Source organism: Pollicipes pollicipes, unplaced genomic scaffold, assembly GCF_011947565.3.
Source record: "Pollicipes pollicipes isolate AB1234 unplaced genomic scaffold, Ppol_2.1 Scaffold_2243;HRSCAF=2626_pilon_pilon_pilon, whole genome shotgun sequence".
Classification (NCBI taxonomy): domain Eukaryota; kingdom Metazoa; phylum Arthropoda; class Thecostraca; order Pollicipedomorpha; family Pollicipedidae; genus Pollicipes; species Pollicipes pollicipes.
This window is the reverse complement of record NW_023596077.1, coordinates 71757-85438: the sequence shown is the minus strand read 5'-3', so window position 1 is coordinate 85438 and position 13682 is coordinate 71757. Positions and strand designations below refer to the sequence as shown.

Here is a 13682-nt window from a genome sequence, read left to right as displayed (position 1 = left end):
ACCCGCCCGCCCCACGCTTGGCCGCCGTCGAGGCTCCGGCAAGTGCGCTGTACGCGATGCCGTGCAACGGACGTGCAGCAGCAGGTGACGGCACGATGTATCAGGGGTGGAGTTTCCTATATGGCGAGGTGGCGCAACACTCAATACTCCGGCAACTTGGGCTTCAGACCCCCGGCTTTGACAAGAAAGGGGGCCAAATCCGGAGAGAAACCCGTTTGTGGCGCATTTTCGTAGGAGGTTGTGCCATTTTCAGCGTTCTGCCCCCCCCCCCCCCCCCCCGCACACAAAATAATTGTCTTACTGCGCCCTTGCAATGCATATGACGGACCACACAGGAACAGGAGAGCATCTTGGGTGAGGGAGACCGCGCCCAGAATCTGGGGAGTGCTTCTCAAAATGAGTTGAGACAGCTGAGAGTGGATAAACAGTGAAAAAAGTTACAACCTTTCTGCAAAATACACCGATTAACAGTTTTCTCCGCGTGTTTGGCCGACTTTTTTCTCAAGGTTATGGGGACTGGAGTACAAGTTAGGGAGCACCCACCCCCCCCCCCCCCCCCGCAACTGCAAAGTAAAGGATATCCCTGGCGGGAACAAAGCAGAGCTGGAAGTTGAAACGCCATCCTGTCACGTGTTCAATGCAATGCGATGCAACGCAAATGCTGGGACCGGGGGCCTCCAAACTGTGATGAGCCTGGGACAAAACGCTGCAATGTTTGAGATGACGGCAGCAGAGCTCCGCTAGATATTGGCGTAGGGCCACTTGGCGTCCAAACGTCCAAGTCAGACCAATCACGCGCCACCGTCGTTTTTTATTGGCTGGGGGTGAGGTACGGCAGTAGCCGTGACATTCTGAGCTAAAATTTTAATTACTCGAATTGAAAGGTCACGTTGTCAACGCCTTGTGTACAGCCCTCAAGACTTAAACCGTCGCTCTGATTCGCCCCTTTTCATATCGCAGACGGGCAGAGGGGTCGATGCGACCCTTCGCCATTTCCAAACTAAGAATGATAACGCACCGCAAAAAAATTCACAAGTAAAAGTTGGATCGGTCTCTGCGATATCTTGCCACTGGCCATCATTTCTATGGTGCTAGCGTAATAATTTACGCTATTATGTCAGGTCAAATGCCATTTTGTCCTGCAAATTGTATGATTTCAGCTTTACATGCCAATATTTACGAAACCACGCCATGTGGCACAGGAAGCTCACACAAACGTGTTCCTTGTTTAATTATAAGCACATTTATCCGCTTTGTGTGCTATGTCATTACGTCTAAGATATAAGTCCCCATCGTTAGTACAATGAAGATAAAGGTCTCCATTGTTAGTACATTAAGGACATGGGTCTCCTCAATGTGACGGTATCGGCCCACAGCGGGCGGTTGGTGGATTCGTCGAATCGATGGACCCACCGGCACCAGCAGTTGATTGCCGCCCGCCGCCCGCACCAGCCGTGGATCGAAAACGCGCGCAATGAGTGTCTTAGCCGGCGAAAATTGGGGGTGATTGCACGACATGCCGGAGAGACATCTAAAAAACATCAAGGAGGGGTCTCATCGCTTTCCCGTCCCCCCCCCCCCCTTCCTCAGGAAAGGGATTAAAATCTTCACGTTACCGAGCATGTGTCAAAGCATCGCAAATGCGTGCTGACGTAGGCTGTTATCCTGCGGCTTTGCTCATGATATGACGCGTGCTGAGGCGGACTGTTATCCTGCGGCTTCGCTCATATGATGCGTACTAAGGCAGACTGTTATCCCGCGGCTTCGCTTATGATTAAGTTGTTTGGTCAGTGCGCTACATCAGCGCAGTTTCCCATATTCTCTTCGCAGCCTACAATCGCAGAAAACGCGGCTCATAGCAAAGTCCACTTGTTTCTCGGTGCGTCACAATGATATTTCCAAGGGCACAGGCAGAATACGGCTATAGAGAGGGAAACAAGCATACATTTATTATAAAAAACATCAGCCCACAACAATGCACGCGAAATTCTGGCACGGTGAGGTGAAAATGAACTGCTTTTGATCCAATTATCTCTTAGCGCCCGCCTCCATTTTTGAAGTGTTGAAATAACTCGTTTGCACGCATATCGATGCGTTCATAGGAATCCTAAAATAGCCTCGCGCCCGGATGTTTTCTTTAACACGCCCCGGACGAGCTCCGGGAAATAAATAGTTGCTTGGCAACGCCACGCAGTCGGCGGACCCAGCCTGATCTCCCCACCAATCACCACCGTCCATGGGATGACATCAGAAGCAAATGCCCCGCCCCTGGCTGCCCCATTTATCAACGATACGCGAGAGCAGTGGTTGGGGTAGGGGCGGGGCGGCGGGTTCCGTTCCAGCTGTCGTGCGTTCCTCGGGGCGGGGAGCGTGAGGGCGAGGGTGAGGGGGAAGGTGCAGACCAAGATGCCGCCGTGAAGTTGCAGAGCGTGACGCGCTAGCTGGCGATGGGTGGGCAGGTGCACACGGGGCGGCGTTACGAGCAGGAGAGCGGAGCCGGGCCCGGTAAGAGACAGAGTGCTCGTTCTGCACAGCCCTCAATCAGACATAATCGCGGCATTGATCTGCAGCTGGCACCAATGATGGCACTGAGTCATCTAATGCATCAGCCAGTGTTTGTGTTGAGGCAAGCGAAGAAAAGAAGAAATACGCTGCTGTGCCAGTCCCTCTACCTACGTCTGTCTCAAAACGGTCCAAATATCACTGAAGCTCAGTCTTGCGTGAGGGTGAAAAGCTTTCCTCCGTCCTTGAATTTCACGGCGCTGACACGCTTTCACTTCCTTCACCGCACCTGAGCTTGAAATTTGGGATAAACCTGCAGTCTGACATGAAAACCGTCGCAAGGATGCATGCATCGCGATGTCCAAACATGCAATTGCTGCGACTGATCAAGCACTAACGTTCTCCACGTTTGTCAACCAACAGCTCCACTTTCTGTGTCAGGCCTCATCTACGCACGCCGGCCATGTCTACGGTTCTACGCCATCACTTTTCATCAGTCTACTGATACTCTACTCAAGTGCAACTCCTGTAACTCCGGCTTGTAACTCTACTCCAGAGTGTAACTCTACTCTAGAGTATAATTCTACCCCAGAGTGTAATTATACTCCAGAGTGTAACTCTACTCCAGAGTGCAATTATACTCTACTCCAACTCCCAAGACACAGCATGCGCCCGCGCCGCTGCTGGCGGCCTCAGCAAAGTGCAGCGCCGCCAGCGCCGGCGGCTCCGTCACATGGCCGCCGCATGCCCATTCCTTCAGCAGAGCCGCGGCCGGGCTGGGTCCGGGGGGAACCGGCCGAATCGCCCGCCTACCGGGTGCGGGTGCTCCGCCGGCTGAGCCTGCTGCTGCACCTGCTGCTGCTGCTGCTGCTGCGGGGCAGCTGCAGCGTCCGGCGCGTCCTACAGAGGCCGCGGGGTCAGTGAGCTCTGCGCCTCGCTGGGATCGGTGATGCGCCCCGTGTCGGTGTAGTCACACACAAGGGTCAGTGCACTCCCTCCCATGGAAGACGGGTTTAACAGTAATAACAAGTAATCACCGACCCTCGCCGGCGGCGGAGACTTCAGCATCCGTGATGTTATCACACACAGAGTCAACATGGTACCGCCTGCCGGGGTCAATGCCTCTTCATTGGTGTCAATGAAGTCACACACGAGGGTTACCACACTCCCATCCGTCAGGATCTGGCACTTTCTCATCTCGCCGGGATCATTGCTTCTTCACCGGCGTCAGCGTAGTCACACACAAGGGTCAGTATACTCCCTTTCAAAGGCGTCAGTCCACTCTCTTCCGAGTGTAAGCGCGCATCCTCGCCGCGTTGTCGTGGAGGGTCAGTATACTCCCTTTCAAAGGCGTCAGTCTACTCTCCCCCGAGTGTAAGCGCGCATCCTCGCCGCGTTGTCGTGGTCTGTTATCAGTGTCATCATGCTCACTCACGTCGGGGCCAGTGTAGCTCTTCCAGGGGCACCTCACTCCCTCACGAAGGTTAGTACCTACCTCATCAGCACCAGTCCACACCGCACCTGTATGCAAGCCCGTGAGCAGCGCCTGCCGACGTCGCCGACATGGCCGATTCTCTTGCAGGAGTTGCAGGCATCGCTCTTGCGTAAAGAACCATCCTCGGTTTTTCGGTCAAAACCCGACGCACTCTTGCCTCCACCTTCTTGTATTGCATGCATCGACACAACGCAGCACCACGACTGTCCCTCGCCCGACCCCTAACCTGGCCCTGACCTGACCCTTGACCCGGGCTCACCTTGGGTACACTGGTGGCACTCGGCGGCAGGCGGAGCGAGGCCAGACCACCCCTGAAACCAGGAACGGCGCGTCACACAGGCGCTCCACACAGGGAGCGAAGCACACCGAGGTTCCATCGGGGGAGGGCGGGACGCGCTGTGGCAGGAGGTCACGGCGACGTTCCGCAGGACAACGTTGGGTGGGGATTGTGGAACGTTGAGGGGATTAGAGAACGTTAGGTGGGGACTGTGGAACGTTGAGGGGATTAGAGAACGTTAGGTGGGGACTGTGGAACGTTGAGGGGATTAGAGAACGTTGGGTGGGGACTGTGGAACGTTGAGGGGATTAGAGAACGTTAGGTGGGGACTGTGGAACGTTGAGGGGATTAGAGAACGTTAGGTGGGGACTGTGGAACGTTGAGGGGATTAGAGAACGTTAGGTGGGGACTGTGGAACGTTGGGTAGGGAATGAGTAACGTCGGGTAGGATTGGGGGACATTGGGTGGGGCTTGGCAACGCTAGAATGGGAACGGTTGGCAGAGGGATACTGGATGAAGGGAAAGCGTGTACGCCAACCACGCACTGATGGACGATCTATAGTTGGGTTATCAGCACTCGAAAGGCTGCGGTAAGTTCTAGAATTGCGTGGTTTGACCTAGCAATAAGCGTCCTCCTGTCACCAGACGCGGCGCGTCGTCTCGAAAAACGGAGGGCAGGGAAGGGGAGAAAAGCTTGCTGCTTTTGGACGAAATGTCATAAGGCTGGAATTATTTTTTGAAATGGAAGGACGTAACGGCAGGATGCAACGGCTACCACAAACTCTTTGAAAAGATGTGCCATCTCTGCAAAAAGCGGCTCAAGATAGGCTTAATAACCTCAATCACGTAGAAGATATCTTCATTCCATTCCAACTGAAAACATGTTGACATTTTTAGCGGTTACAGCACAAGTCATCATCTTGTTTGACAAGCTTGCATGGAATACTTTTGAGGTGCCTCTCTTTATGGAACGCTGTCGGCGGAAATGTTCAAATACTTTCAAGTTGGGTAGACGTATTGACATTGCCTCTTCCCCACACCCTGTTTTGACTCTGCCCCCTTCTCCACGCCTTGTGGTCCAGCTGGCACCGATTTCAAGCATTGAGGTTCAAACAAAGCTACGTGTTCATGTTCCGGGCTGTACCAGTTTCCCCAAGCGTGAAGTTTCTTCCGTACCAGTTTCACCTGTTAAGTTGTGCACCACTGATACTGTCATTCCGCCCGGAAGCCGATACCGTGATGGCCAGAACGCCATCACCGTTACCGACACTGTGACGGCCGGAGCGCCATCACCACTACCGATACTGTGATGCCCAGAACGCCATTACCATTACCGACAATGTGATGCCCAGAACGCCATCACCACTACCGACACCGTCATGGCCAGAACGCCATCGCCAATACCGACACCATAGTCAGATGGTCAGAACGCCAACTCTCATTTCGTGACGTCACACATTCCACACGGGCACTGACATTCCACACGGGCGCTGACATTCCACACGGACGCTGACATTCCATACGGGAGCTGGCATTTCCGTCGTTTCTGAAAAAATGCCCTCGTTGATTGCCCGTACAGATCATGATCACCGCGCGTGCTGAACAGTTACGTGCGAGGCACTGTGCCATGCTTAACACAATTGCTCGATAATCGACACATTCGAGATAGTTCGTTTTTTTAAGCGGAGCATTGTAATTTGATTTCTTTGACGCCCCACCTGAATCTGACCAGCTCAAACTATAACCACAAAATGCTTGTTCTTTTTGTTTCCAACTGCATCACACACCCACACACACGTCACCAATGCGCCCAGACGCAGGTGGCCGCAGGCGGTGGCACGGGCCCAGAGGTTACGGCAAGGTCATCGATGTCGCAGCGCGGTACCTGACAACAACGGGGCGGGGACGGAGCTTCAGAGATCTCAAATCGCTGAGGGTTCCTAGGTGAGCAAGCAAAACAGTCGTGTCCTAGAGCGCACATGCACTCAACGGAAATTTGGTATCATATAACCTTCGTCATCAACCACGTCTGGCAATATTACAGCGTGCACGGAATGATGGAAGCGATTTCCCGAGATTTGGTGTCCACCGCGTGGCAAGTATTACAGAAAGCGAACTGAAAATAGGAGCTATATGCCTGCACCCAGGCAGTTTTTTTTCTGAACGCTTAGGCGCGAATGGCATGTTGACAAGCCATTATATTCCTCTTATTCAATATGCCAGCTTCACTCGCTCTATATGGTTCAGCCCTGGGTGGGCGTACCCAGCTCCAGCTTGCATGACTAGTATCAGCTGATGCGAACCAATCACAGCCGACTGCGACATCCAGGTTGCGCTTCATTCCGCCGTCAGCGCCTGTCATCGCAGCCCATCTGGTGCCGATGACGTCATTAATGGAATGGGCGGAGCTGGCGACGGGTTATCGAACATCTTTCGATCTTCAGCGTGCGGAGCAGGGGGCGACTTTAATTTGCTGCCAAAGTGAGGTGAGATGGTGAGACCACGTGCGAATACACGTGATACAAATACACGCAAGGTGGATGAGGTGAGGTAGTTAATACGGAGTCGAGCCCAAGATGGCACCCCAAGACTCCAGCTACGCTTAGGACACTCAATCTTCTACCCACTCTAACCTTAAGCCTGTGTTAACCACATGAGAATGATGGAAAAAACGGTCCCCAAATCGTAGGTCACGAGAATAATTTCTTCAGATGGTAATGTGCGTGATTTTTGACGGCGAAAACTGGCAATGCAGGCTAGCGTAAATCCTTAGGTCCACGTCCGCATCGCCTCATACATCCTTACCTTGTTCGGTTTTGTTCCTGACACCAAGAAATAAGCTCTGACCTTAGTGGCACTGTCTCAGGGTCGAAAGTCGAAAAAGGCGAAAAATTCCGAGATAGGAAGCTGCTATATCCCTAGCGTCGTCAGCTGTGGATCCACCTTACCCAACACAATTTATATAACACAAACAATATACACAATAACGCAAAAAGCATTAGATGGTGCTTACAGCCAAAAATTAACAAGTAGACCCTTCGTACAGCATGATTAGCAGCCATATTCTATTGAAACGCGCTTTTTGAGAGTTGGAATGTGTGCTTATTTTGGTAAATATGAGTTGATGTAACTGTTCCGCTGTATGACATCGCCACCATTTTTGCAAAACCGAGTAAACTACAAAAGCAGTGCATCGAATGCAACCAAAGTGTGTTACTGAGGGTGCTCCAACTAAACTGCACTGTGTTCAATGATCGCAGGAAGGTATGATCTGGTCTGTGGCCAGCAAAACAACTACGGCACAAAATCCCGCTGCTTTCATTCCGATCCTTGTCATTAATTATCATAAATTATCTGTATATAATAACTTATCTAAATTATCATTACATAAATTATCTTGTGCACACTCCTTGCGGCAACAGCTATCGCTCTTACGCTCTCATTCACACAGATGAGGCCCGTGAGAGCCGACGCTGAGATCGGTGTCAACAAATGTCATGGGGCGAGAACGTACGGTGAGATTGGAGTCGTTGGGGTCGTACGTCATATCTCATATCTGCCTGAGGATAAAGGAATTACCCCGAACGACACACTGCCATGCACTATAGAACGTGATACCGAGAATGACATTTAGTTTGGAAAGAGACGAGTATTATTTCCGAAACTCCTCTTATGCTTTTGTAGTGCAAGCCCTACCAGCACACTGTTGAGACCACCGTGTGTTCCACCACACTTGTGTACCAAAATTGCCCCACGTCGAACCCCCCCCCCCCCACACGTCTCACGTTGGAAAAGGACATCACCTTCACCATTTATCTCACAAATGCTAGCGGTTGCCAGACAGCCATCCTGATGATCTCCAAGACGCGCAAAGAATCCGACCTGCCTGACCAGAAAGCTGAGTAATGATACGCGGTGAGAATTACCCCAATGCCGCTGTCCAGTTCCTCACCCTGTCTGTGCCTGGCACCAGCGGTATTCTGCTCATCCCCCCCCCCCCCCATTTCCACGCTGTGATGTAAACCGGCATTCAATAGCCGCCATTCAGAGCGACGAACAGGGGCGCAGCCAAGGGAGGGACCCGGCGGTGGGGCGGACCCTCCCTGAGTCCTGGAGTTATCGTTTTTTACTCTGGATGGTTCCCAGGAAATAGTTCAACATCAGCGTAAAGCGTGCTCACCAAGCTCTGGGTTCCTCCCTTCAGAAAATCCCGGCTGCGCCCGTGGTGGTGCACGTTGTCGTTTTCCTGACGGCTGGCAGGCGCTGGCGATGCTCGCCAGCAGACCCCACACGTTGGCGTGAACGTTAACGTGCGCGCTCGACATTATCGTTAACGTTAACTTAAAGTTAACTGCACCAGTAGCGTGTGCCGCGTGCGCCGCAAGTGACATTGCCAATCGGCCCTCGCTTACCCAGGCTGTGCAGCTCTTCCATGATCCGTGTGAGAGTGACCCCGGTCCCGGGTCGTGCTCACGTGACACGGAAACTTCATCGTCTCGGCGCCGCAACGCCGCCGGCGCTTTGATCACACCGCCCGCGACGCCGTCGAGCCGTGCCCCCTGACCTCTGCGCGTGCGCGGCGGGCGCGGGGTCACTCGCCGCCGACCGTCGCCGCCGGACTGCGCGACATCGCCGCCGGCGACGCCCGAGGCGACGCGTCCGGCCGGCCGCCGGCCCGTGCCAAGACGGCAGGACCGTTTTTAACGTCGGAAAGCGGGGAAAACCGTCGTCCAGCTGGCAATGGGCGCAGCATTTAGAGGTCCAGGACATCATGAGCAGGGGGAGGGGGCGGGGGGGGGGGGGGGTTGGCCGGACACTGGATCGGTCCTTTGCTCTGGGTTTTGCCAGGGTGCTTTGGATAGTGGGCAGGGAGAGATAGTCGCATGGCAACGACTCCAGAGTAGTCCAGAGGAGGAGGTGGGATGGGGTGGGGGTGGGGGTGGGGGGGGGGATTGGGGGTGGGGAGTAGTCCGATACTAAGCACTAGATGTGGCGTTACATGCCATGTTCGCCACCAAATTGGTTTGGCCAAAAGTAAATACGCAAGAGTGATGGTGTAACAGCGATAACCACGAACACTCGCCTACTTATAACGCGGTATCCTACATGCTGATAACATTCCTTAGAAATAAGATCATGTCTCGTCCCCTTCCACCCAGTTGCATAACTACGCATCGGGGCGTTAAATGACAGATGCAGTCGACGCGCCCCTTAAACCCCAAATACTACCATTCCTACTCCAATGCTAGTGATGTCCTTATCGAATATTTACGGCAGTTCGATCTTCCATTGTGCTATTTATTTCGCAACGGTAGAAATGGCTACCTATGCGTCAAAGTAACTTGGGTCTAGGTCTGGCTTGGACATGAGTGCCTTCGGTCCGCAGCTACCATTCCAGGGCTGTGGAATGGAGAAGAGTGGATAGCGGTGGGCAGGACTACACCCACCCGTGAAGGCCCCCGCCGAGACCAGGCCCGCACAGGGACTCCTCTCCAGACGTGTCCTATGCTCGGAAGGGGTCCCGACAGAGGGCACTCGTGCTGGGAAGGTGTCCCGACAGAGGGCACTCGTGCTGGGATGGGGTCCCGACAGAGGGCACTCGTGCTTGGACGGGGCCCACCAGAGGGCACTCCTGCTTGGACGGGGCCCACCAGAGAGCACTCGTGTTCGGACGGGCCACCCAGAGGGCACTCGTGCTCGGACGGGGCCACCCAGAGGGCACTCGTGTTCGGACGGGGCCCACCCAGAGGGCACTCGTGCTTGGACGGGGCCACCCAGAGGGCACTCGTGTTCGGACGGGGCCCACCTAGAGGGCACGCGTGCTTGGACGGGGCCACCCAGAGGGCACTCGTGCTCGGACGGGGCCACCTAGAGGGCACTCGTGCTCGGACGGGGCCACCTAGAGGGCACTCCTGCTTGGACGGGGCCACCCAGAGGGCACTCGTGCTTGGACAGGGCCCACCAGAGGGCACTCGTCCACTGACGGCTGGCGCACGCAGCCGGCCCCGGACACACGGGGTCCTGCGAGGATGCAGGATGACGCCGGAATGGGGACAAAAATAAGGATGGCGTACGTCGACGAGGGTAAGGATGCGGCATAAGGAAATACGGGCAGATAACTGGGGTCCGCATCCTACCGGCCTTGGCGGTAAATACGCCCATGCAGTTCCACCGCAAAACCGGCCGTCGCCGCTGAGTTTCGGGAGGCAAAATATAGCATTCAGAGTCATGAGAAGAGCTCCAAAAAGCGACTAGCAAGGCTGCTTTCAACTAAATTATATTTGCACCCCATAAGATAGTCAGAACTGTTTTCGTTAGCAGTGTGGAGGCGTCTTCCTTCAGCTCCATGACATCCCACTCGCGAGTCTTTGTACGCTCATGTCGTACACAGTGGCGAGCACGTGCACAGCTCAATCCAAACACAGACAGGTTTCCCGCATGCTAATTGGCTTTGAACGCACAATGTTGACTTGGGTGCAGTTCCAACACAGCCGCTGAGGAACAAGAGGGAGGCGTTGATTACGGAGGCCTAGTTAACGCCATCCGGAGACAGAACGCTGGCCCGGGGCCAAACGTGCCGCCGATGGGCGGCGGTGGTCTAACACACTTCAGGTTGGCAGTGTTGCCCCCTGATGGCGCTGTTGTCGATAGGTGGTCGATGAGGACGGCTGCCACGGGTCGACACGTGTGGGCATTGCTCTTAGCAATGACAGAAATTTGTGATTTTTGCACGTGGCGTACAGCCTTTCAGGTGTTGGTGGGTATGCTGAGTAACCAACATCCGCGGTCAATGTCTGCATCTAAATCCACACCAATTCTCAACTTGAAAATTCGAATTGAATTATCAACAGGTCGTGACTCTTAAATGCTGGGTTTAGGGCCTTTGCATTAGGTGAGGCAGGTATAAGTTGAGGTGAGAGTGGGAAGCGGTAGATTATTATTTTAACGTGAACGTCAAGAAGTAGGTGATTGACGCAATTAACGGCAGGTTATCGATGGTAAGGAAGTGTGCAAAAGAAAAGAGAATTAGGCATAACAGCTGGTAATATAATAGCAATACGAGGTCAACAAGAAAGTATAATGCATGCTATAACAACATGGATGGATGAGGGCAGGCTAATTTTCATTTGCAAGCAGGAGTTCGATCCTATTCAGAAGCTTTCAGAACTCGTGTCGGAGAGTCTCCCTTGCCCGAAGTATTCCCGAAGTGCAGACATCATCATCCAGCTTCCAAATGGCGCTGCCAAATGGTATTAGCTAATTCCCTGCGCTGTCCGTCTGCTGGCGGTGTGCGTGTTTACCCAGATCAGCTCAGATCGCCCGGCCACCAATCACCACCGAGACGCGCCGATGACGTAACAGCCATTTGCGCCAATCAGCTGGCTGGGGTGTAGAATGGTTTAGTGGGGGCCGGGAGATATATTTCCAGGAAGCGCTGATAAAATTGCATGGAAAGCGCGTCTCCGCTTTCCACTTTTTTCCTTTCGCCTGTCTCCCTCTCCAAGCCATAAACACCGACTACCGCCGAATTCGTCCAGCCTTCAGGCAAACGCCTCAGTGCAAAGCGCCGGCGCCTGGTGCACAGGTTCACCATTGAGTCGATTCAGAGGGCCTTGCAACCTGGCACGTTCCGATGCGCCTGCTCACGAGGCCATCACATTACCTCCCCATGCCCGACGGCCTGGGCGTGCCTCTGCCCACCCCGGCGGTGGAAATAGCGCACAGCGGGCCAAGCGCTATTAATACGCGGCGCAAACTTGGCGCCCGGCTGGCGTACGGCACCGGGCGGGGTTCCGCCGAGAGGTCCCGCCGAGATGGGGACGCGGGGAGGGACACAGCGGGGCTCGTGACGTCACGCAGAAGGACACAGCGGGGACTCGTGACGTCATGGGGAAGGACTAAGGGGACTCGTGACGTCACGTAGAATGACACGGCGGGCACTCGTGACGTCACGCGGAAGGCACAGCAGAGACTCGTGACGTCACGCAGAAGGACACAGCGGGGATTTGTGACGTCACGGGGAGGGACACAACGGCGACTCGTGGCGTCATGGGAAAGGACATAGCAGAGACTTGTGACGTCACGGGAAATGACAAGGAGGGGGCTCGTGACGTCACAGGAAAATGGACACAGCGGGGCTCGTAGCTTCGTGGGGATAGACACAATGGGGAATCGTAAAGTCACGAGGATGGACACGGCAGGAGGCACGTATCGTCACGGGACGCCGCAAGTACACCCTGGTGCCTGCTGGGGTCGTGGCAGGTGGCGGGTGGGACCGGTCAGATAATTGGTTGACGACCATGCCTGACAGGTCGGCTCAAGGTGAGGGCGAACTGGACAGCAGGCCACCTTCCCAGGGTTGTACTGAGAGGAACACACCGGCTGTCTGCACAGGCGCCTACGTCGGTTGATGGGTGAGGGCGGGTAGCGGCTTGAGCCGACTGGCCCCCATCCAGCCTTGTGTCAGGTGATGAGAGGTCGAAATGGACCGCAAGCCAGGAATGGAGCGGCTGCGCTGCTGCGCTCTGCCAACGGGACGTCGTCGTCGTAATCTATGCACGGGACGCTGTCGTCTACGCACGGGACGTCGTTGTCGTCTACACACGGGACGTCGTCGTCTACGCACGGGACGTCGCCATCTGCACACGGGACGTCGTCATCATCTACGCACGGGACATCGTCGCCATCTACACACGGGACGTCGTCATCTGCACACCGGACGTCGTCGCCATCTGCACACGGGACGTTGCCGTCGTCTGCGCACGCGCCGCTGTAGTGGTCTCCGTCTCCCGGATGACTCCAGCCAGTAGACCTTGACGACAGACGGCCAAGCGTCCGTCGGGTCGGCGGTCAGCAGTGCGTGCCTGGCAGCCACGCTGCGGGTACCCCCTGCCGCGGGAGCCCGGGCGCTCCACTCTGCTTCCGAGCGGCAGCGCTCGACGCGGCACGTCGGCTGCTGATCCCCGCAGTTCCCCACCTTTGGACGACCATGCAGATGTTGTTGCCGGAGCGAACTATGGAGTCCTGCGCCTCCTTGTGGCGCATCTCGATGGCGTTCTGCCCGCCGATGCTGATGACGGCGTCGCCGGCCCTCAGACCGGCCCGCTCAGCAGGACTGCCGCCGTTCACCTGCAGTGCAGGAGTTCACCGTTAGATGGCTCTCACTGTCAAGCCTGCTTGCTCGGCAGGACTGCCGCTGTTTACGTGACGTGTCACAAAGCTTCGTTAGGTGGCGGCACCGTCAAACAGACCCGCTCGGCAGGACTGCCACCGTTCGCCTGCGACATTTAAGGTCACCGTTAGGTGGCAGCATCTGAGTGGTGCGCTGGAATCGACAGGGCCGCAGCAGTTTGACTTGAATCCACAGCCTACCAACCGTGAGATGACGGCACTGAAGCACTGTCACTA

The 13682-nt window shown here is 55.1% G+C and overlaps 1 protein-coding gene across 1 annotated transcript in view; it reads right to left on the bottom strand.

Moving 5' to 3' along the window:
- Positions 1 to 13404, bottom strand: part of Zasp52 (Z band alternatively spliced PDZ-motif protein 52) — a 48979-nt gene extending 35575 nt beyond the window's left edge. The window contains exons 1-3 of the mRNA XM_037219851.1: positions 13252 to 13404; positions 4257 to 4308; positions 3316 to 3402 (exon numbers count right to left, since the gene is read on the bottom strand). Of these exons, the coding sequence (XP_037075746.1) occupies positions 3316 to 3402; positions 4257 to 4308; positions 13252 to 13319 (207 nt within the window). The 5' untranslated portion in view covers positions 13320 to 13404. The remainder of the gene's footprint in view (positions 1 to 3315; positions 3403 to 4256; positions 4309 to 13251) is intronic.
- Positions 13405 to 13682: the final 278 nt, after the last annotated feature.